Source organism: Molothrus ater, chromosome 2 (genome assembly GCF_012460135.2).
Source record: "Molothrus ater isolate BHLD 08-10-18 breed brown headed cowbird chromosome 2, BPBGC_Mater_1.1, whole genome shotgun sequence".
Classification (NCBI taxonomy): domain Eukaryota; kingdom Metazoa; phylum Chordata; class Aves; order Passeriformes; family Icteridae; genus Molothrus; species Molothrus ater.
Window position 1 is genome coordinate 96,606,944 of NC_050479.2, and position 22,301 is coordinate 96,629,244.

Sequence of the window (22,301 nt, forward strand, 5' to 3'; positions counted from 1 at the left end):
AATCAGGAGGATGTAGCTAATCTGGGTCCCTGCACCTGCAAAACACTGTGTCCTTGAGCATAGCTGTGGTACAATAACAAGTAGTGAGAGAGACATGAGAAAAGAAAGATGTAACCCCTAAGGTATGAGGAAGAGCTGATATTGTAGTATAGCCAATAGATTGCTTAGCTTGCAGAATATGTATGAGCTTATTACTTGTTGTGCATAAAAGTCTGATGCTCTCTTCAATAAATGAAGCTTGCTAAACACTCATATTGAGCATCCAAGTTTCCCTCACCACAACAAATGGCCCCCGAACGGGGACCCTACAGAGGGCTTGAACCTGCGAGCCACGGTTCGGTGCAGTATTCCGTGTCAGTCCCGACACAGCACAGGAGGCAAAAGAGCGGGCTCTGCGTCCCCGAGCGACCTTAGAGAAGGGTCTCGGCAGGCGAAAGAGCGGGCTTTGTATCCCCGAGCGACCTTAGAGAAGGGTCTCGGCCGACTAAGCGCCGCCGATGTCTTGCAAGGGCTGCAACAGTGCTGATGACTAAATTAGAAGGTAATGGAGGGACAAGCAGGGTATGGCCTTTTTAAATGCTTTTCACAAAAGCGGGGATTACAGGGTATCAACCTGGGAAAAGAACTCCCGGGATTGCTTGCATATGGAGTTGCAAAAAGTGTTTGCAGATCCCAGTCAGGTCTTTGAGGAGTTAGAGTGGTGTAGGTTTGGGGATAAGTTGTGGGAAGCTGTGTTAGATGAGTGTAAAACTCCAAAAAAGTTGTCTAAAACTTGGTGGACAGTTGCTAATGCACTAAAACAGTACCAGGCAGAGCAGAAGGCTGCTCAGGCAGCCTCTGCCCGATTGGGAATGCCTGTTCCTAGTGAGAATAGTGGGGCCTCAGCATCTACGTCCTCTTATCCTCTGTCCCCAGCAACTACCACGGTGTATCAGCCGGGGGGGACGGCCTCTGCAGCAACCGCCCGAGCCGCTCCTTCTGCACCTCCACTGGCAGCGAGGTATTGGCCCCCCACCTCCAGCTGGAGAGGACCGCAGGGAAAGAAAAAGGAAATGCTTGACCCCGAGGTGGTGCGAATTGCTAATGAAAGGCGTAAGGCATGGCGAGAGATTACAGGAGAGGCAATAGTTGCAGGCGACCGAGCGGCTGCTGATGCCTTGCTTGAGGTGGCTTGTCCGGTGGTTTACGCACCAAATCCTGGCGGAGGCTTGCAAGCAACTGTCACTACCTTAGATTGGAAATGGCTGGCACAGCTCCGTGCCACTGTAAGTGAATGTGGTATCCACAGAGAACCAACTCGTCAGATGCTCAATTATTTGTGGGGAGGGAACATACTGTTGTCATCGGATATTAAAAACCTCATGAGGCTAGTGCTTACCCAGCATCAACAGTTGTTGTTTAATGCTCACTGGCAGGCTGCGTGCCAAGAGTCTGTGGCTACCCTGAGACAGCCAGGAGATCCGCTATATGGAGTTACTTTAGAGGAACTTATGGGGATAGGGGCATACCTAAGGACGGAGGCGCAAGCACTAATCGGGCCTGAGAAGCTGAGGGAGGCTATGAGATTATCCCGGATGGCGCTCGATAGGGTGAAATTCCCAGGGGGTATTCCCTCATACATGGGAATTAAACAAGGAAGAGAAGAGCCATTTTGGTTGTTTATTGACAGAGTGGTGAATGCTATTCAGACAGCAGGGGTCCCCGAATATATGCACGGAGCACTACTGAAGCAATGTGTCGTACAAAATTGCAATCCCACCACTAGGGGTATACTTGTCACACTCCCTGGTACCGGGACTGTTGAGGAGGCTTTAGAATGAATGGCTCAGGTGCCGGTGGGGCCGCAGGCTATGTTAGTGGAAGCAGTAAGAGATTTGGGAAGTAGTTTCAGGGAGCAGGCGCAGGCAACGCAGTCAGGTGTTGGCTGCCCTTGCCCCCTTGCAAGCGTCGGTAAATCGGCTTCAAAGAAAAGGACCATCACGATTCCGATGCTTCTGCTGCGGAACTGCTGGCCATATGCGACGGGATTGTACAATGGGAGCTGTGTGGTGCCAGCACTGCAAGTCTGACGCACACAATGAGTCAGCCTGCCGGCATGTCTCGGGAAATGGGAAGCCCAGCGGGAGGGGTCGCCCCGCTCCGACACAAGTGGCGGCCCAGAGCCCAAGCGCCTTCCCAGCACAAGCACCTCCTCCTTCTGCCCCGCAACCAGTGGAAGCCTCAGTTTGGACCTGGCAACCTCAATAGACTGCAACTTAATAGACTGAAAACTGCAGCGTATCCCAATGGGGATTAAGGGCCCAGCTACAGCCAGCGGACAAACTGTGGGAGCTTTGTTGATTGGACATCTGCCAGCATGTTGGGATTTACTATTCTTGTTGGACTAATTGATGCTGATTGTACAGGTGAAATACAAATAATGGCACAAACACTATTCCCACCATTGTTTATTCCGGCCGGATCGCGAATTGCTCAATTAATCCCCTTGCCTCAATTAACTGGAGGGACTGTACCACTTGGCAAGCAGCAACGTGGTGAAGGTAGTTTTGGTTCCACAGGAACAATGGCATTGTTAACAGTGGACTTAAAGCATTGTCCTAAAAAACATTTTGACGTCCAGTATCAGGGTCAAACCATCACCCTGGTTGCGCTCCTAGACACTGGTGCAGATGTCAGCATCATAGGGACGCAGAAATGGCCACCCCAGTGGCCCACCCATGCGGAAAATGCCACAGTCGCAGGAGTAGGAGGACTCAACGCTTGCACGGAAATCCCCTCTGCTGAAAATTATTATAAAGGGAAAGACTGTCACCTGTACAGTTTCTGTAATACTGCTCCCTGAGGGTGTCCACGTCTTGCTGGGCCGCAATATGTTGGCACAGTTGGGAATGGTCCTTACCACAGATCTCCCTTTATAGGGATGGCCATTGCATGGACTTTCCCTATCCCATTCCAATGGAAAACAGAGGACCCGGTGTGGGTTGAGCAATGGCCTTTAAAAGGGGAAAGTCTCATTCAGGCACACAAGCTGGTACATGAGCAGTTTGAGTAAGGACATCTCCGGTTATCTGTTAGTCCTTGGAATACTCCTATTTTTGTGATCAAAAAGAAATCTGGAAAATATCGGCTCCTGCATGATCTATGTGCCGTGAATGATCAGATGCATAGTATGGGAGCCCTGCAGCCTGGACTGCCTAATCCTGCAATGCTTCCTGAAGGACGGTCCCTCCTCATTATTGATCTAAAAGACTGTTTCTTCACCATCGCCTTGCATGAGGCAGATAAGCAGCGCTTTGTTTTTACCCTGCCTGCGTTGAATCGAGAAGGGCCTGCCCAGTGATATGAGTGGACGGTACTCCCACAGGGCATGCGTTGCTCGCCCACTCTTTGTCAACTGTATGTTGATGCAGCCTTGCAGCCAATTCGAAAGGCGTGGCCCGAAGTTATAATTTACCATTATATGGATGACATTCTTTTTGCTCAATCATCACTGTTCTCTCCAGAGCAAAAACAACAATTGGCTCAACAGCTCCAACAGCAAGGCCTGGTGATTGCTACAGAAAAGGTGCAGGAAATGAGCCCTTGGAAATACCTAGGGTGGAAAATCACACACCAACATATTCAGCCTCAAAAACTCACTATTATGATTGATCTTCAAACACTTCCATGATACTAAACATGAGCCGCCGCCATCATCGAAGTAAAAGAATGGCCCATGCATTTACTGCTGACTGCAAAGATGATGTAAAATTTTGGTCCCCAGGGGCCATAATTGCGGCATCTTTTCTGGCTCCAGGGGTGGCAGCAGCAGGCACCCATGCCACCCTAAATAAGTTGGGATGCTGGCTTGAGAAGCCAACCAATGCCACTTCTATGGCGCTTTCTAGTCTTTTGCTTGATGTTGATTCTATTCACCATGCAACACTTCAAAATAGAGCTGCAATTGATTTTCTTTTGCTTGCACAAGGCCATGGTTGTGAAGAATTTGAAGGCATGTGTTGCATGAACCTTTCTGACCATTCGCAGTCCATCCACTCCCAGTTCTCTGAGTTGCGGAGGTTAGCTGGCAACCTACAGGTAGAATCGGGCTTTGGTATTGATGGATGGCTCAAATCTTTAGGCCTGGGATCATGGCTACACTCTATTGTTAAGGCTGGCATTATAGTAAGCATTATAGCTTTGTTAGTAGTATTAGTTTTGCCTTGCATATGCTTACAAAATATGGTGCAAAGGATGATATCTGCTGCATTTAATCAAACATTGCTTGTGCAAAAAGAAAACAGGGGAATTGTGGAAGAACGGCTATGTGACAGGGGCCATGTTCTGGACCAAGAATTGGGAGGATGTAGCTAATCTGGGTCCCTGCACCTGCAAAACACTGTGCCCTTGAGCATAGCTGTGGTACAATAACAAGTAGTGAGAGAGACATGAGAAAAGAAAGATGTAACCCCTAAGGTATGAGGAAGAGCTGATATTGTAGTATAGCCAATAGATTGCTTAGCTTGCAGAATATGTATGAGCTTATTACTTGCTGTGCATAAAAGTCTGATGCTCTCTTCAATAAACGAAGCTTGCTAAACACTCATATTGAGCGTCCAAGTTTCCCTCACCGCGACAACAAAATCTATCTGCCAATAGTCTCCTGGTTCTATTCCTATCCAAATTCTTCCTAGCTGTGCCTGTTGCCTAGCACTGGGTTGTTTTTCAAGCAGATATCACATTTTGACATTACTGATTTTGCCATTGTTAACATCCGTACTGAAATTAAACTCTGCTTTAGCAATTTTACCAATGCCTCTGCACCCCAATGACATTTGTTAAGTTTAATTTGTAGAACTTCTCTCATTATCAAGGGGGGTACCACTATCTGTCCTTGTGCAGTCACATACCATCCCTCTGAATTCTTTTGTGCATTTAGCAAACGTGCCAGTCTCTCATCTTCTACTGAATATTTTGGTTTTGGAGGCAAATTGAATTGGGATACATTAAGCTTTAAAGGTATCAATGCCATTATTATTTGCACCTCTCAAGCAACCTGTCGGGATGCCCAGTCTGCCTTTCGATTTCCCTCACAGATTTTGGAGTTTCCTGATTGGTGTGCTTTACAGTGTATAATTGCCACTTGTTCAGGTTTTTTTACTGCTTTTATCAATTGCAGGACTGCAACGTGATGTTCAATGTGGGTACCTTGAGAAGACAATAGTCCTCTTTCTTTCCACAGTGCTCCGTTTACATGCACCACTCCAAAAGCATATTTTGAGTCAGTCCATATATTTACCTTTTTCCCTTCACTTAATTCTAGCGCCCTGGTTAAAGCAACCAGTTCTGCCTTCTGGGCAGATGTATTTGGTGGTAATGCTTTTGCCTCCACTACTGTACTGACTGTGGTTACCGCATATCCAGCATATCTGGTTCCGTTTTCCATGAAGCTGCTCCCATCTGTAAATAGCTCCCACTCTGGCTGCTCTAGTGGGACGTCTTTCAGGTCTTCTCTTGCTGAATAGGTGTACTCTATTACCTCTACACAGTCATGCTGTAATGGGCCTTCTTCAATTGTGGTACCTAGGAACAAAGCTGGATTCAAAAGGTTAGCTGTTTTTAATGTGACATCATCCTGCTCAGTCAGGACTACCTGGAATTTTATCATCCTGCTTGGAGATAGCCAATGGCCTCCCTTCTGTTCTAAGACAGTGGTTACCATGTATGGTACATAGACATCTATGTGCCTTCCCATAGTAAGCTTCCTGGCTTCTTGTATCAGCATCACAGTGGCTGCAACTGTCCGCAGACATGAAGGCTACCCGGCACTTATGTTGTCAAGTTTTTTGGAAAAGTAGCCCACCGGCCTTTTCCAGCTTCCCAGACGTTGGGTCAGGACTCCTCGTGCTAGGCGCAGCCTTTCATGTACAAACAGCTGAAAATCTTTAGACAGATCAGGTAACCCTAATGCTGGAGCAGTTGTCAGTGCTCCCTTTAATTTTAGGAAGGCTTCTTTCTGTGGCTTGCACCAGATGAATGGCTGCATCTTCTGAGCTTCATACAGGGGCTTCGCAATCAGTCCATAGTCCATGATCCACAGGCGACACCATCCTGCCATCCCGAGGAAGACTCGCAGCTCATGTAAATTCTGGGGCTCTGGAATAGCACAAATAGCTTGGATATGGTTAGTACCTAGTTTTCGTTGCCCTTGTGAAATTTCACATCCCAGGTAGATCACAGTCTGTTGGGCAATTTGTGCCTTTCCTCTGGATACTTTATAACTCCCATTCCCAGTGAATTTAAAATCTCAATGGTTACCTTTATACAGGTTGCTTTTTCTTCTGTAGCTATTAGTATATCATCAACATACTGCAACAACAGGTATTGGTGTCTTGGTACTTGCCCATTTTCGGTCCAAATCTCCAGCTCCTTTGCCAGTTGGTTGGCGAGTTCTTGTAACCTTGTGGAAGTCGTGTCCAGGTGAGCTGTGTCTTCCTTCTGTTCCCTGCGTTTTCCCACTCAAAGGCAAACAGTTTCCTACTTTCTTTGACAAGGGGTATGCAGAAAAAGGCATCTTTTAAATCAATTACAGTAAACCATTTATATATCTCTTTTATGGATGTCAGCAATGTGTAGGGATTTGTTACCACTGGAAAAATGTCCTTTGTTCTTTTATTTATTGCTCTCAAATCCTGCACTAATCGGTATTCACCATTTGGTTTCTTTACTGGAAATATTGGTGTATTAAATTCTGATTCACATTCTTCTAAAATTCGGTATTTCAAGAATTTCTCAATAACCTTTACTATTCCTTGCCGTGCTTCTGGTTTTATGGGATACTGTTTGACTTGTATAGCCCTCGCCCCTTCTTTTAACACCACATGCACTATTGTGCCAATTCAGATTTCCCTGGTATATCCGTTTCCCATACAGAGGGAATCACTGCATCTTCTACCTCCCTAGGGATAGAGGCAACAGGTTTTTCTTTGATCATTAATATCTGTCCCGTCTTTGATTCAGGTATTTTCATTATAAGGTCTCCATTTTCAAAGGTTATTACTGCATCAAGTTTCGCTAGCAAATCTCTCCCTAAAAGTGGAATTGGACACTCAGGTACATATAGGAACTTGTGTGTTAAAACCTTGTTCCCAAAACACAAATCTAGGGGTTGCAAGAATGGCCATTTTTCCTCTTTCCCTGTAGCGCCGACTATTGTTGTTTCCTTGTCCCCAATTTGTACAGAGTAAGTACCTCCTGTATCTATTAGAAATTTGACCTCCTTATGCCCTAACTGTATATTTATGACAGGTTCTTGGACCTGTTTTACAGGTTCCACGTCCAGTCAGCTGTTATATTCGCGTAACACCATCGCCTTGGCAACATTTTCCTGCTGGAACTGATTGCCCTGGTGAAACCGGTTGTTGTTTGGGCATTCCCTTTTCCAATGTCCCTCCTGTTTGCAATACACACATTGATTTAGGCTTAACCCTTGCATAACTGGTCTTCTACCACGGCTACCCCTGCCACGTCCCCTGAAATTTGGGTTCCCTTTTCCTTGTATTACTGCCAAAAGATTTTGCTGCTGCCTTTTACTAGCTTCTCTTTCGCGATTATTATATACCTTCCAGGCTACCTCAAGTAGTTTATCCAAATTCCTTAATTCCTCCCCTTCTCATTTTTGCAATTTCCTCCTGATATCGTCCTGTGACTGGCCCAAGAATATGAGAGCAAGCTGAACCTTTGCTTGTTCTGTGTCTATTTGGAGATCTGTATATTTCCTTGCTAGCTCCTTAAGCCTCTCCAAAAACGCTGTGGGAGATTCTTTCTTTTCCTGTCGGACCTTCTTTAATTTAGACCAATTCACAGTTTTGGGCACAGCATTCTGAACTCCTATTTGGATCCACTCCTGGTATTTCCGTAGTCTCCTCATATCCCAAGATAAATTAGGGTCCCATTTTGGATCCTCAATTGGGAAATTTTCATCTAAATTTCCTGTTACGAGCCCGTTTCTGATATCCTCCCTTGCCCTTTCTTTGGCTGCCTTAAGTACCATCTCTTTCTCAGTAGAATCCATCAAAGTATCTAAAATTACTTGTATGTCATCCCAGTCAGGATTCTGAGTTTTTATAACCATTTTTACTACTCGTGCCACCTTATCAAGATTTTCTCTACAAGTTCCGGCTGATTGTTTCCAAATCACTAAATCTGCAGGAGAAAAAGGCACTTTTACAAACACTGGGCCTTCCACTCCTACACCTTGTCACAAGGGGGCAATCACAGTTCGCTTTTGTCTGCCCATGACCGGGGCAAGCTTTGACCGACTTCGAGTTCTGTGGGATACAGGTGTTGCTGATTCATTACTATTGCTATCTTTTTCACTTGCATCCCTCCCCCTCCTTTCTATCATAGTTAGGTTTTGCTCATCTTCCAAGGAAGAGGGATCAGGTGACGGTGGGAGAGGAGGATAAAGAGAGAAGGGTGTATTAGACGAGACAGGTTCAGGATTAGGTGAGGTAGGGGCAGACGGTGGGATAGGGACAGGTGAAGTAGGTGAGATAGGGCTAGGTCCTCTTGGTCTTATTGGAGCTACCTGTAAATCAATATCTGTATAATTTTCCCTACTCAGACCTTCTTTCAACGCTAAGTGTTCTAGACAACGTTTCTCACAAACCCCACACTTACCACTTGCAGATGCTCTAACCACCATTAATCCACATTCATCCTGCCATTCTGGCTTTCCCCATAAATAGAAAAGCAAATCAACATACGGCACCTCATCCCATTTTCCTTCTTGTTTACAAAACGACATTAACTGCGAAATAGTGTTATATTGCAGAGTCTTGTATTTTGGCCATTTTTTGCCATTCTCCAAGACGTATTCTGGCCACCATGTATTACAATAATCAATCAACTTAGCTTTACATAATTCTCCCCCAAAATTACCCTGTTTCCAATGTGCTAATAAGAACCCCAAAGGAGAAGTTTGCGGAATAGAGGCATTGCTGCCCAAAATTCCTTTAAGTTTCTCCATCCAAATACACCACAAATGCCATACCTGTAATGCTTACGGAACGGTGCCTAGGCGATACCACCAGGAATTCCTAAGCCCAACCAAGCGTAGCTTTTGCTGCATCTTATTGGCAGGCAACCAAACCAAAGTAAAAGCACCTTACCTCTCTCCCGAGGACATTGTGAGCAGCAGAGGCGGGTCGCAGCCGATGAGCCCCCCGAGAATCCCTCGGTGCCAGCTTGGAGCATGATCAAGTTGTGAACTCACTCAGCAGCACTCACAGGGTCCCATCTGGGTCGCCAAAATGTTAGCGTTCAGAAACACATAATCATAAGAGCAATTATATGTAGGTGCTTTTTATTGAAGAGCTCTGGGTGTCAAGAAGAGCTCTGGGTGTCAGTAGGTGCTTTTTATTGAAGAGCTCTGGGGCATTCAACCTAAATCGGACTCCAATATGCATTCGGGATGAACATATTTTTATATTCTATTGTTATATAACTTTCATGTTAATTATTAAACTTACATTGTTCTATTGTATACATAGATTTCAGCCAAGCATGGCTCCTCGTGGCCCACTTTTAAATTTCTAACATAGTTTCTCATGATTCTTCTTATGATTATACAATAATTATATTTAATTACTAAAAAATCATCACATCTAACAATTTTATAATTTATCATACTGCTTACGCAGGTGCAATCATCTGGCAAAACACAAAGCCTAACATTTTCAGAGTCTATCTTTAACATTTTCCAGGGCCCCACTATCAATCCCAGAGTTCAGTCTGGAAAAAGCTTCTGCCTACTCTCACAGTCACATGTCCCAGCTATTTGCTTCCCCCTCCTATCTCTGACTCCCATCTCCATTAATAGCCTGTTGGCTAAAGTCCTCTGTGTCTGTCTGTCGTATAAAGGCCTGCTGCTCTGCAAGCTTTTTACAAGTTGAGTGCATCTGGATTCACTTCTCTTTGATGGAAATGAAAACTGTACTTCATCTACACTGTCACCTTTATCCATCCCATTCGCTCATAGGCTAGATTAAGGTTTTTTGCCTTCTTTTGAGTCAGAGTGGTTTATTGCAAAAGATCTGCTAACCTTAAAACACAAACCTGCAAAAGGTGGCAAACTCAATTTTTTAGTTCTTTCTAGCAAGCAATCATCAGTAGTACAGCTTGCTACATCTTGTAGTTACTGAAAAAAGCCACGGTGATGCTGATATGAACAAGGGCTGCCCAAACTGTAGACAGCAATAACAGTATTGAACCTGTCTGTATCAGCCAAGGGCAGGAGAAGAAAAGCGATGCCTGATTAGCTCAATTGCTGTACTAGAATGACAGAAACTTTGCATGAAGAACAGAAGAAGCATAGGAGGGTTTCACAGGGCTACCAGCACGGTTTGTACCTCCCTGCACTCCCTTTGATCCCTCTGTCCTGTGGAGCACAAGGAAATTCCAAAAGGGTAGCCTACCACAACACACCCCCATACAGCAGGCAGAGTGGCAGCTTCAGCTTTGGCACAATTATTCAGCATGTACTGTTTAAACATACCCATCCTCTGTGAGCTGGGCAGAGGTACTGGCTCTTTGCCTCTGCGTGTTCATCAGGGCAGGCAGGTGCCACAGGGTTGCTCCAGATATGTCTCCAGGATAACAGCACCAAAATTCTTGGAGTCACTGCCATGCAGGTACCATCAGTGTTAAATGTCCCTGAGTATGAGTCTTACACAGGACCTCCTCTTGCTACAGGAGTAACACGGTCCAGCGTGGGGACTACCAGTCTGGCCTTGTGATGTAGGTAAAAGGAGAGTGGGAGAACACCAAAATGCCCCTAAAATGACCTGCACCCACCCTGATCCTAACTCTTGAATGTCTGCTGTGTCTACAGCCTTGGGCCCATGCAGAGTGAGGGCACTGGCCTTGCAGATCTGAACTGAAGCAGTGCCAGATTTGCTGTTTACTTTAATCCTTCTTGAGTTGTTAGCAGAAACCTGTGTCAGAAAGAGGATTCTGAGGTCATCAAATCCAGTTCCCCATGTGCACAACAACAGACTTGCTCAACACTCATGCCAGGTTCCATTTTCACAGCAGTTTGGGCTTTTGCCCTCACTGCTGACACTAAATAGCTGTTCCCAAAGTTGCTACACTGACAGTTGCCACTGTTTTTTAATTTGTTGTCAAATCCATTCTCATCTGATTTAAATAAATTTGTTACTTTACCAGGATAATTTAAATATCCTTCTTGGAGTTCAGGCTCTCTCCAGAGGCTTACTTACCGAGAGCAGTCATACTGCTTCCCAGCTTCCTTTTGCCTGACAGAAGCAGCCAAATCCCCATTCCTGTGATTCTCCTATGCAATTCCCCACTTTGCTCCAGTGTCTTTTTGGTGGTGGTGATGCCTTAAGTTTTAACTTTTATATTTTTCAGATTCTGTGCTGCTTTAGTGTGTAGTTCTGAACTTCATATTAAGGCTTGGTAAACTCTCTTCACAGAGTAGGTAGACAAAACAATTCCTTTTCTAGCTTGGGACCAAGGACAATCAATATTAGTTTCAGGCCCAAGAGCATAAACAATGCGGGCCGAAGAGAGAAAAACAAGAAGGATGGGACTTCATAACCTAAAACTATAATTGGACAATTAACTTGAATATGCAAATGGACCAAAACTTACAAAAATGTGAGGCCTTGTGACTGGTCGTCCATTTTGTGACCATTTTGGGTTCATCTTGGCTGTAGCCCTGTTTGGGTATTATACTGCCCAAGGAGTATCTTGGCACCTTGTTGAGGCCTTTTAATAAATACCTACTTTATTCTTTAACTCTGTCTATCCTCTGTTCTAGGTCAGCCTTCACAAGGTGTCAGTAGGGGCACTCATCCTTCCATGGAGCGAATAGTCAGCATGTTCTGCCGATGCCAGCCCTCAGCCTCAATCAGACAAGGGTGTTTTCTCTTTCTGATGCCCAGTGATGCACACCCACAGCAGCAGCAGCACATGATTTGAAGATCCAACATCCTTAGTCCCACCATATACTGAGCTGCTCATCCAGTCTCCTCCACAATGTTTCTCCAAAATGAAAATGCAGAAACTGCCCACCTGACCACCTTTTTTTACTTTACTATCAAACTTTTTATTCTACCAAACAATTAAGGTTTCCTAATAATGAGTTGGATAAAAGAACTAAAGAGTGCCTGGTAAATAGGAAACTGTAAAAGCAACATTCAGTGGCACTACTGTGAATCCCAAACAAGTCACCATCACCAACCAAGAAGTGTTCATCTATCCTGATATTCTCCCCCACCTCATTAGGAAACAGCAAAATCTCATTTGCAATCACTTACCTTCTGCCTTGACGGTAAGTTAAATTTTTGCGGCCTTTGTCCCATATGGGTAAGTAGCAAAAGTGCATTTGTACTGCCCAGTAAGGGACACGGTAATATTTTCCAGGTGCAGCACCCACCAATTGCATTCAGACATGGCATTTGGATTGGTGGAACACAAAGACCCTGTGTTGTCCCCACTGCAGCACATCCTTGTGCTGAAGGACACTGAAAAGTTGTAAGGAGCCTCAGAAAACTTGAAGTAATGGGTGCCATAGGTGGGGTGATATACAGGTATTTTGGTAGAGGGGCTGCTGTCAGTCTTGGACCACTGTGTCTGTATGATGTGGGTACTGTGCAATTTTGGGAACACGCATACCAGGGTGATGTCAGTACCTGGCAGAGCATGGACCACTTCTGTCTGGGTAACGACAACTGCAGTCTGACCTTAAAAAAAAAAAACAGGATCAATTTCAGCGCAAGTAATGTTTAAACAAAGCTTTTCCTAATCCATCTTTGATTTGGTGCTTTAGCCATAGACAACTATGAAGACCCTACAACTTCCAGCAAATCTCCACCAGTACAGACTGCAGAGAGAAAACTGGGAGATCAAATGCATGTGTGTCTGGAAGAAGCCAGGGAGATCCTGTCACACTTCTTGGAGAGAAATGAGAGCTCTGAGGGTCTCTGTGAAAATGAAAATCTTTCAAGTAATATAAATAAAGCAGAAGCTGGACAGTTATTCCTCAGTTCTTTTTACAAGAACAAATGAGTTATCCCCACTGGCTAATTCCCTGCACCATCCCCCTGCCCACTGCCTTTGTGGCTTCAGCAGAAAAAGCAATTCTCTGTGTTATTAAACAGCTCCTGCATGTCCTAAACCAGTGTCTGTCTCAGTGTCAAAGTGAGCTGCTCTGGTGTGTGTGTTTTCTTCCTCTGTTAATTTCATAAAGCAGGTGGCAGTCCTTAGTGCGCCATATAAAGGAATAATGGATTGATGAAATGAAGGGGCATTCAGCAGGAGCTGTACCATTTGGTTTAGCTGCTGTTGTTGTAGAATTGATTTATATCCCTTTCTCCCTCCTATGAGTAAGAGTCTGGCAGTCCCCAAACCCCTGAATGCAGGGCACTGACAAACTCAAGGAGATGAAGAATTTATGGAGGGCATTGTTCCAGTGAGAAAAGTAATCAATCACTTCCATAGAGCCGTACACAAAAAGTCCCCTGTACACCCGTTCTTTTCCAAAAGAATGTGCAGGTCCACAAAAAAAGAAAAAAAAAGAGTTGTTGCCCCCCATTTACATTCCATTTTATCATCCTCCCTGTGTTAACATCCCTGTATATTTGCTTTGGGAATTTGCCCTGCAGTCCTGCCAGCTGCAAGTGCCCACTGCTCACCTTCTTTCCTTGAAAAAGCTGGGTACTAATTCCCTTGCTTTGACATTTGCTCTGCTGTGTGGTACATGGCTCTGGGGCACCTGAACGAGGGGGTGGGCCCTGCCAGGGCTCAGGCATTCTCAATGGGGCTACAGTGTGCCCCACACTCCTCCAGCTCAGCCAGGAAGGAGCCAGGCAGGGACTGTGCACCCTCAGCTCTGGCTTGATGTAGAGAAAGCACAAGGGCAGAGTGATACATCCTCACAGAGCTGGCTCTGATTTATTACCTGTACACTGAAGGGTGACATGGACACTTGGAGACTAGATGTGTGGAGAACAGAGCTACTCAATGGCCATGGCCAACATTAATCTCTGCTGTTTCATTGCTGCACATGTTCTGCTCATCTTTTATTCTAAATGATGTGATGATGTTAGAGGTTAAATAAAAATAAGCCTGAATGACAAGTCTCACAGCCTTGTGCTGTGAGAAAAATTACTAAAACTATTTTTGTCAGTGCAAGGAGCTTATTATAGGAAATGCTCTCTGATTTCACCACAAGTTTTGCAACGGTAAAAGTTAAGGGAGAAGCAAGCAGGAATCTTGCAATCAGACTATCAAGCAAAAGACACGCAGCATTTTGTCTCTCATATTCATGCTGATGCTGCTTTAGGTCTAAGGATCATATAAAGAATGCCTATGAAGAACCACTTGAGTAATTTATATTAAGTTGAAAAAATTATATATGTAGAAACAACATTTTAATTTGCGTTATATCTTAGTAGCCTAGTGCAGTGGATTATTTTAACTGAAAACATTTTGTGCAAAAGTGTTCTTAACTCTTTGCTAGCATCTCAATATAAGCAATCTCATTTTATGTCAACTTTATTTTTCAAAATCAAATAGTGTCCAGTAGTGCATACCTGTGCTCCAGTTGAAATTTCTTAGAGTAACTCCCAGACATTTAGGTGTCTGATCTCCACAAAGGGCAGAGAGGCCTCCACTTTCACCTTTGAATGACTTCAGTGAGGATTTCATCTGAGAGGAAAAAACCCCTCCAATTCCTATTTTTCTGTAAATGCTATTTCTTTCTTACATGTGTATGTTTTGAGGCTTCTATTCCTTTCTTTGCATTTTAGATTTTCTATTTTCTATGAACACATGTATGAATTATTTTTATTTTGAGAACCAGTTTGCCTCAGTGCAAAAAAGATCAGCCTATGCCAGATTGTGAGACGCATCCTTCACTGCCATTCAAATACATCCAGTTTTTCCCTTCTTAACTTGAAAATTGTGTATCCTACAAAATTGTTTTTCCTAGCTGGTAATAAGTATTCCTGCATTTATCATGGTCAGAATTTTGAGAGGGTGGGGGTTTGTGAACATCATACTTTTTCTTGGTTTTCCTCAGATTGCTTTTGGTTTAAATTCCCTCTGACAAAGGTACAGCCCCCCTTAGTCAGCTTTTCTGAGTGTTTTACTTGAATGACAAACTTGTTTCTCTAGATGTCAGCACATGGGGCTAGGTGGAGAAGAGGACGGGAAGAATCTGTTTAAGGGGTTTCACCTGTACAATTTACTCTTACCTTGAAGCGTTTCAATTCTTCCTCTCTCTGCATACACAGGTATGTAAGACAGAGACAGAGAGGTATTTTTTATTGTCCCATTGAAAGCAGCTTTCCTTTTGGCCCATTTGAGAGGAGCAAATCCTCTACTTCAAGTGAGCTCATCCCAGTGATTATTCCAGCAGGTTAGGCATATTGAATTAAGTAATCTGCTCAGCACAAGGCATTTACTCCTTACTAGCTGCACATTATAACTAGGGTTATTAGAAAGTTGTCAGGAAATAGAAAATCATTGCCAGTAGCTACAGCTCAGCCTAGTGAGACCCACTAATCCCAGCCTGCCCCTCACCACCCGCCATCATAAACTGAGTCAAGGTGTCCCCCTGACACTCTTACCTGTGACACTGGGCACTGAGAGCAAACAAAAGAGAGAAAAGCCACCTTGCTTTCATCTTCACTTGATGAAGTTCTGGTGAATTTGTAGCTGTCTTGGTGCTCCCTCAGAAAAGGAAGTTGAAATGGCCTGCCCCATGCAGACAGGCAGATGTGCAGCACAGTCACTCAGCATGACTTCAAAGAAATGCTTCATTAAACCAAAAGCCTCAGTTTCCTGCTAGAGTGATAAAATAAGAACATTTTATGAAACTTTTAAAACAAAAGCATTACCTACATTTTAGCCCATGTTGAAAACAATTTTTTTTCTTTTGTCTTTTCAGATTAACTCAGAGTAAGCAGTTTAATGATTTACACACTCTCAAAAATATGCCAGGTACCTAAGTTTGAATATATAATTTTTGGGGATATGGTTTAGGGGTGATTATGGTGGTGCCAGGTTAGCTGTTGGAATTGGTCTTGAAGGTCTCTTCCAACACTGATGATTCTGTATGCTCTGTGTACTATAAGGTAGATAGCATACTAAAAAGCTATTTTTCTTTCTTCCTTCATTTACTTCATGTGCTAGTCTCACATATACTATTTCTATACTCTCTACACTCAGTATCTTTTAAAAACACAGCAAAACATCATAAACAATCTCCAGAAACAAATACAGATATATAATAATAAGGGTTTCTACATTCACTTTTCCCCCTCCTTTTTCTTCCTAAGAAGAACACCAATTATTTTCTGCAGTTTGATGAATTGCAATATCACATGTGACAATGTCCCTTGGTATGGTTAACATCCTTCAGCTGTCAGTTTTGTTAATGGAAGCACCCTCGGGTGGAGGGGCATGATTCCTGGCAGTCCTGTCACCTGTCTTTATTGCAAGTCACCTGTACATCCTTCTGAGCTGTCCTGGAAGCACACTGCATTTCCATGAGTTAGGCACAGACCTGTCAGAAAAGCATCTCATTGCAGGCAAGTCATGCAAATTTGCTGATGTTGGCAGCTTTACAGAAAGAAACAGGTTTGAGTTCTTGCTTATCACAGTTCTTTCCCCCGAGCCAAAGAGCAGTGCAGGACACCTCACGTACACAGCATGGATATGTGTTATGTGCTGGCTCTTCATAGTGTGGATGTTTGGCAGTATAGATGGGCAGGATGCTTGTTGCCCCTGATAGCTCCATCCTCTGGGGCCCAAGGACAACCTACCATTTGTACTATGTGACAGAGCCTATTACAGCCCATTCCTTGGGAAAGAGAAAGCAAGTGTCACAGTCCCTTAAACAGGCACCTCTCTCTACCAGCAGTGCCCTCCCTCAGGAGGGAGTCCTTGATTGAGCTGAGTCCTGACATGTCTTTTCCTGACTGCCAACTTTTGCTAACCTCCAGAATGCAAGGTACATAGGAAAAGGTGAAAAAGAAGGACTCTGATTATTTTCCTATTTGATGACCTGCCAGGTATTAACAACATCTATACCACATCCCTAATTTGTGCATATGCAAACTTTTGATTCACATTTAAATAGGCTCCATCTGGAGCTGATAGTTCTGACTGGGCTATGTCAGGGCTCCACATCTTCTGGAGAATAAATGCTGCTGCACAGTCTTTTTGTTTGCATTGATCTTCTACCTGATGAAATGTACTAAGAGCACTTGTAGGAAATGCACTGGATGCCCAGGTTACTGCTAAAGGAATTTTCCCGGGGATGAAATCTCTGCTTGTCATTCAGAAATCTGACAGAGAAAGATCTGTCCCAGATAATCAAGAAGTCCTGAAGCTGAGGATGAACAGAATATTCAAGCCATGGTAATTGACAGCCACAGAAGGGAGTAAAAGTACAAAAGGGATATGTTCTGGTTTCCAGTTCGGAGTAAAGACCACAAAGAACACAGAGATTACCTGCAGATACTACAGTGCAAGAAAATCTGACTTCAGTCTAAAATTTGGATATTCATTTATGATTGCAATTACCTTAGCTTTTCCTGCTGATCAGGTCATGTAAGCTTTGTACCATGAGAGAATGTATTTTGTCTTGAATGAGATTTTTTATTGATCTGAAACACACATCCCAAATTGAAAAGACAGCTCAAGTGCTGTGTGGCATATTCAAGACACAAAGAAATCCCTGAGCAGCTTGTTTGAGTTTCTAGATCACAGTATCTTGCCCTTAGAATTTGTTCCCCCCCCGAAATAATATCCTAAAAATATACTGCTGCCATGTTTCATTGTGTTGGCTGAATGCAGCCACTCAGCTCTGTTGCTGTGCTTGGTGATTAAAGACAGACAAGAAAGAAACCTCCCAGCATGATGGAATTTTGTTCCATTCAGAGCTGTGTTTTGCCCCCATTCCTACCTTAAGCCCAGGTCCTGAAATAGTCATCTAGCTGCTGACATTCATGTGCGTGAACAGCATAGCCCTGCCTCTGCAAATGATGGCAAAACCCATCCTGAGACACTCCACTTACGTGCTGGCAGGGAGACATCTCTTCCCTGGAGCCAGACTTGAGGTCCGTCTCATAGCAAATTATTATGGGAGTTTCTTCGCCCTCTACCCCTTTCCTGGAAAGTTACTTACAGGCAGCTTTGCAAAGGCCACAGTTGGATGTTACACGCCAGGTTATGGATGGTGAGGATGCGAGGAGTTACTGAAACATATCCAGGGATAGTGGACCTCGTTGGCAGCTGGAAGGAGGATGTACCTGTATTTGGCTTTTCCTTGGTGGAGAAGCTACAGGGATGATTGTCTGAGATCTGGGATGTGTAGGTTTTTCCTGCCATTCCAGAGACACCCAGAAATCACTACAAGGCTGGGAGGTTTCAGAGGAAAAGAAGCTGTGCCCAAGCAAGTGACATCCCTTGTCAGTGGATGTGTGAATCACAGTGTTTTCTTTTAGTCTGGACAAGCATTTGACCTGGTTGATAGTACCCTGTGTCCCAGGTGGTGTCAGGAACATATGGGCTCTGAATATCATCAAGGATGGGTCCTTGGCAGTGTTCTGCAGAGAGGGGCTGTGCCCACTGCCCCGAAACATCTCATGCAGCATTATTTTTTTTTCCATTCAGGTGGGAGTAGAGGATGGCAGTGGGAGATCCTTTAATAATTTTCTGCAGATCTTCTCACCACTGGAGGAAGTATTTTAAACACTGCAAATGACTCTTGCCATGGCAATCACCCTATTATGCGTCATGCTCACAAAACCCTCCACTGCAATACATTTCTTCTGCCTCAATTACAGTAAGCTGTACCTAAGGAGCAAGCACAGCTACAGTCAGTCCCACAGAAAAAGAAATCTTGAACTTCAGAGACAAATTAACTTATTCATAAAGGGACTTTCTAGAAATGCTAGTGCATGACCCGTTCCTGCCAGAGGTATCAATGATTACCCTTGCAGACTGGTGTCCTCTAAACATTGCTTAAAGAAAGCACAGGTCCCTGGTGAAAAAGAGAGGAAGACTTTGAAGCAGGAATTTCATTAAAGACTAAACTAACCTTACAGGTTCACTTGGCACTTGGTACAGAAACTCCCACTTCATCACTGTGTTTTTGTTTTGACCCTCTTTGAAACCTGCACTAATGACTCCACAGCCAGCAGGCCCCTTTGACCACAGCACCTCATGGGGGGTTGGATGAGTGGGTGGCATGGGCTGGGGGGGGCAGCTTTGCAGGGGACAGGGCACTGAATTGGCCCTGGGACACCCACTAGGCTTTTTCAGTGACCCCCTGCTTCCTCTGTCACCCCTTCCAACTCCTAGCTCTGGCGCCTCTCTCCTGCTTGCAGCACTGCCTCTTCTGCATGTGGGGGACAAGAGGGAAGAGGGTCTCTTCCTCTGCTTCTTCCTTGTACTCCTCCTTCCTCACAGCTGCATGTGTACACCTACATCCTGTGTATGACACAATCCAGCCCCAGTTCCAGCCAGGGTCTGGAGGCAGCATGGTGAGGCATACACACTTCCCTCTCACCAGCAGTTTCTCCGTCTGAAAGATGTTTAATGCTCTGAGTGAATTTTTGTTCTCTATTACACTGACAGGTCAGAGTATGGGAGAAAACCAAGAACAGCTCAGGCCTAGGCGCCTTCCTGCTACAACTTTCTAGTTACTTTTTCTAATTAGAAGGCCTAACTTACAGGTCATGTTTCAGAGAAAGAGATCATATGTTTGGGGGATAATGAGGAGGATGAGCTCCCTCACCTTCTCTGCCATTCTAGCCACAGGCTCCTGTGGTCCTCTGCTCCCATTTAATGCAATTTCTGACCAATGATGTTCTGTTGGGGTAAGCTGTTGAGCATTTTGTTGTGCAAAGTGTAAGTTACTGAAAAAGCAGAGTATAAAAAGCACAACCAATGAGCAAAACAAAACAAATAACAGGCACATTGACCCAACAATTATCCACTAATGAAATACCACTGTGTGAAATCCAGCTGGATATTTCCATCAAAATTAAGGACTCTACACAGCCATTACTTCTAAAATGAAAAGGAAGGCACATATGAGACCAGCCCTGCTTTCTTTGGTACATTCTCTTTTCTAGATACAGCACAAGCTGTGATTCCTCACTGTTTACAACAACATCAGCTAAGGGCTTTTTTTTTTGTACATATCATCTTCCAGGTTTTGTAAGAAAATGTTTCAAAGTAGATTAAGAACTGTGTAACAAAATATAATGGCACCCATAGCTTTGAAAAAGGGATTTGTTTGGAAAGGATAACCTGCTGCCAGTGCTGGGAAACACCTGCTCATGTGAGACTACATGGTTAAGATTCCACCGAAGCCTCCCAGAAGGGCCATGTCATCCCCTGGTCACTTTGGCAGCAGCTTGAGAAAATTGGAGCAGCTTTTGTGAATCACTCCAGCAAGAGGAGTCTGCTTGTGAAAGAATTTTTCTCAGACACAGCTTGTGAGGCTTTATTTTGAGTGGTGCATGACAGAGGGAGGTAATAAGACAAGCAACAGACCACCTGGTCAGAACTGAAAAGTTTATGTTCACTTCTGAAATGATGTAAACCTAGATGGTCTGTACAGCTCATTTTACCACACAGACTATTTCCAATGTTTTGTGTTCCTTAGCTAATTTAAAGTCACCCATACTATTGTATGAAAATACCTTCTTGAAGGCACACAGCCACCTGGCGAGGCCACAACATGGCACACAGGTTAGAATTCACCACTGAGGAAACACATCAAAGAGAAAAGATTAAAGGTGTTAACAAATAGAAAGATTAAAGGTGTGAAAGTTAACTTCAGATGCAGTAGCAGCAACAATTTGAGGGCAGCAGAGCTATCTATATTAGAAAAGAAATAAAATAATATACAACAATAAAAGGCCAAGTTTACAATGACACTGAGAACCATAACTTGGATATTATTTTTTTGACAGAATATTTTGGAAGCATCAGGTGTTAATGAATTTGTTTGCATACCATATCTTTGTAGCCCGTAAGTACCTTTCACAGTATCAGCATGTCAGAAGCAACCACAGGAAAATGAGGTATTACTCCCATCATATCCATCATCTATTAAATTGTCCACTAAACCATAATTTCCTGTCTTTTTAGAAAAGTTGGTGAGGTACAAATCAAAAAAGCAAAGCAGAAGCTGTTTCTCATGTTGAGCCTGGCTCTGCAGAGAAGAAAGTATATTTCAGTGGAACCTGTGTTAGGACTCTTGTGGTGCTTTAGCCCAGAGGCTTGCATAGCAGGACACCTCACTTTGTCCTGGGAAGAACAGGGTCATCTCCAGGAGGCTCTGCAGAGCTGAGTGCTCCTTATATGAGCACAGTGTGGGATGAAGTGTGGTAATCACATATTCTCTGAACAGAAAGAGACATAGTTCTCCCAGGATTTTCCTGGGAAACTGTGAGAAGCTGTGGGAAATTTAGAGAGAATAATTCAATTATTATCTCTCTTTCTGTAACCGTTTTTTGTAGATGTGGTTCTCCAGAGTATGCTATTCATAGTTCACCAACAGTGTGAGATTTTCACTTTGAGACCAATCAGGTCTCAGCTTAGCGAGTCAGACTATAAAAGTCACACCTTCTTCCTAATAAAGGTTCTATTTTGCCTTCTGATGACTGGAGCCATTCATTCTATCCCTGACTCAACAGCTCAATGAGGCATTCCTGAATTAGGGCATCTCAATAGAGTTAGCAGCCTGCAGTCAGGTAGGATAAACACAGCATAGCAGCAACTAGAAGGCAAAAAGGAGAGTAGGAAAATTCTTGGGTATTTCTGCATAATAATATTTTCTACACCATAAGCAGAGTAACATGCAGCTACTGCAGATGTGAATCCTTTTGGTTCACTCTGTGCTCAAAGGCATAATGTGAACGTGCCCCGAGGAGCCCACAAGGAGTTTTTAGAGCGGCAACATGCACTGAGTCCCTCCAGAGCACTCGTGGCCAAGTAGCTGAAGAAAAGAATGGAGAATTAAGATAGGTTTTAACATAAATTCCTTCTTTCAACATTCAATATGACTTACTAAAGTTTCAACCACCACTAAAATTAAGAAAGACTTCTACTTTTAGGTTGATTTGTAAGGGTCACTGTCCATGTAAAATACCTGTTCAGTTTCTAGTTGAATCTACCTCCCAAAACAATACTAGCCACTGCTGCTGCTTCTTTCAGTGAAATTTCATATCTCAGATAATGAGGATTTAAAAAGTCACTGCTCACACATT

General features: G+C 43.9%; 1 protein-coding gene across 1 annotated transcript in view; it reads right to left on the reverse strand.

The window, feature by feature from the left end:
* Positions 1 to 15,694, reverse strand: part of CD96 (CD96 molecule) — a 30,618-nt gene extending 14,924 nt beyond the window's left edge. The window contains 3 exon segments of the mRNA XM_036396610.2: positions 12,324 to 12,749; positions 15,639 to 15,679; positions 15,681 to 15,694. Of these exon segments, the coding sequence (XP_036252503.2) occupies positions 12,324 to 12,749; positions 15,639 to 15,679; positions 15,681 to 15,694 (481 nt within the window).
* Positions 15,695 to 22,301: the final 6,607 nt, after the last annotated feature.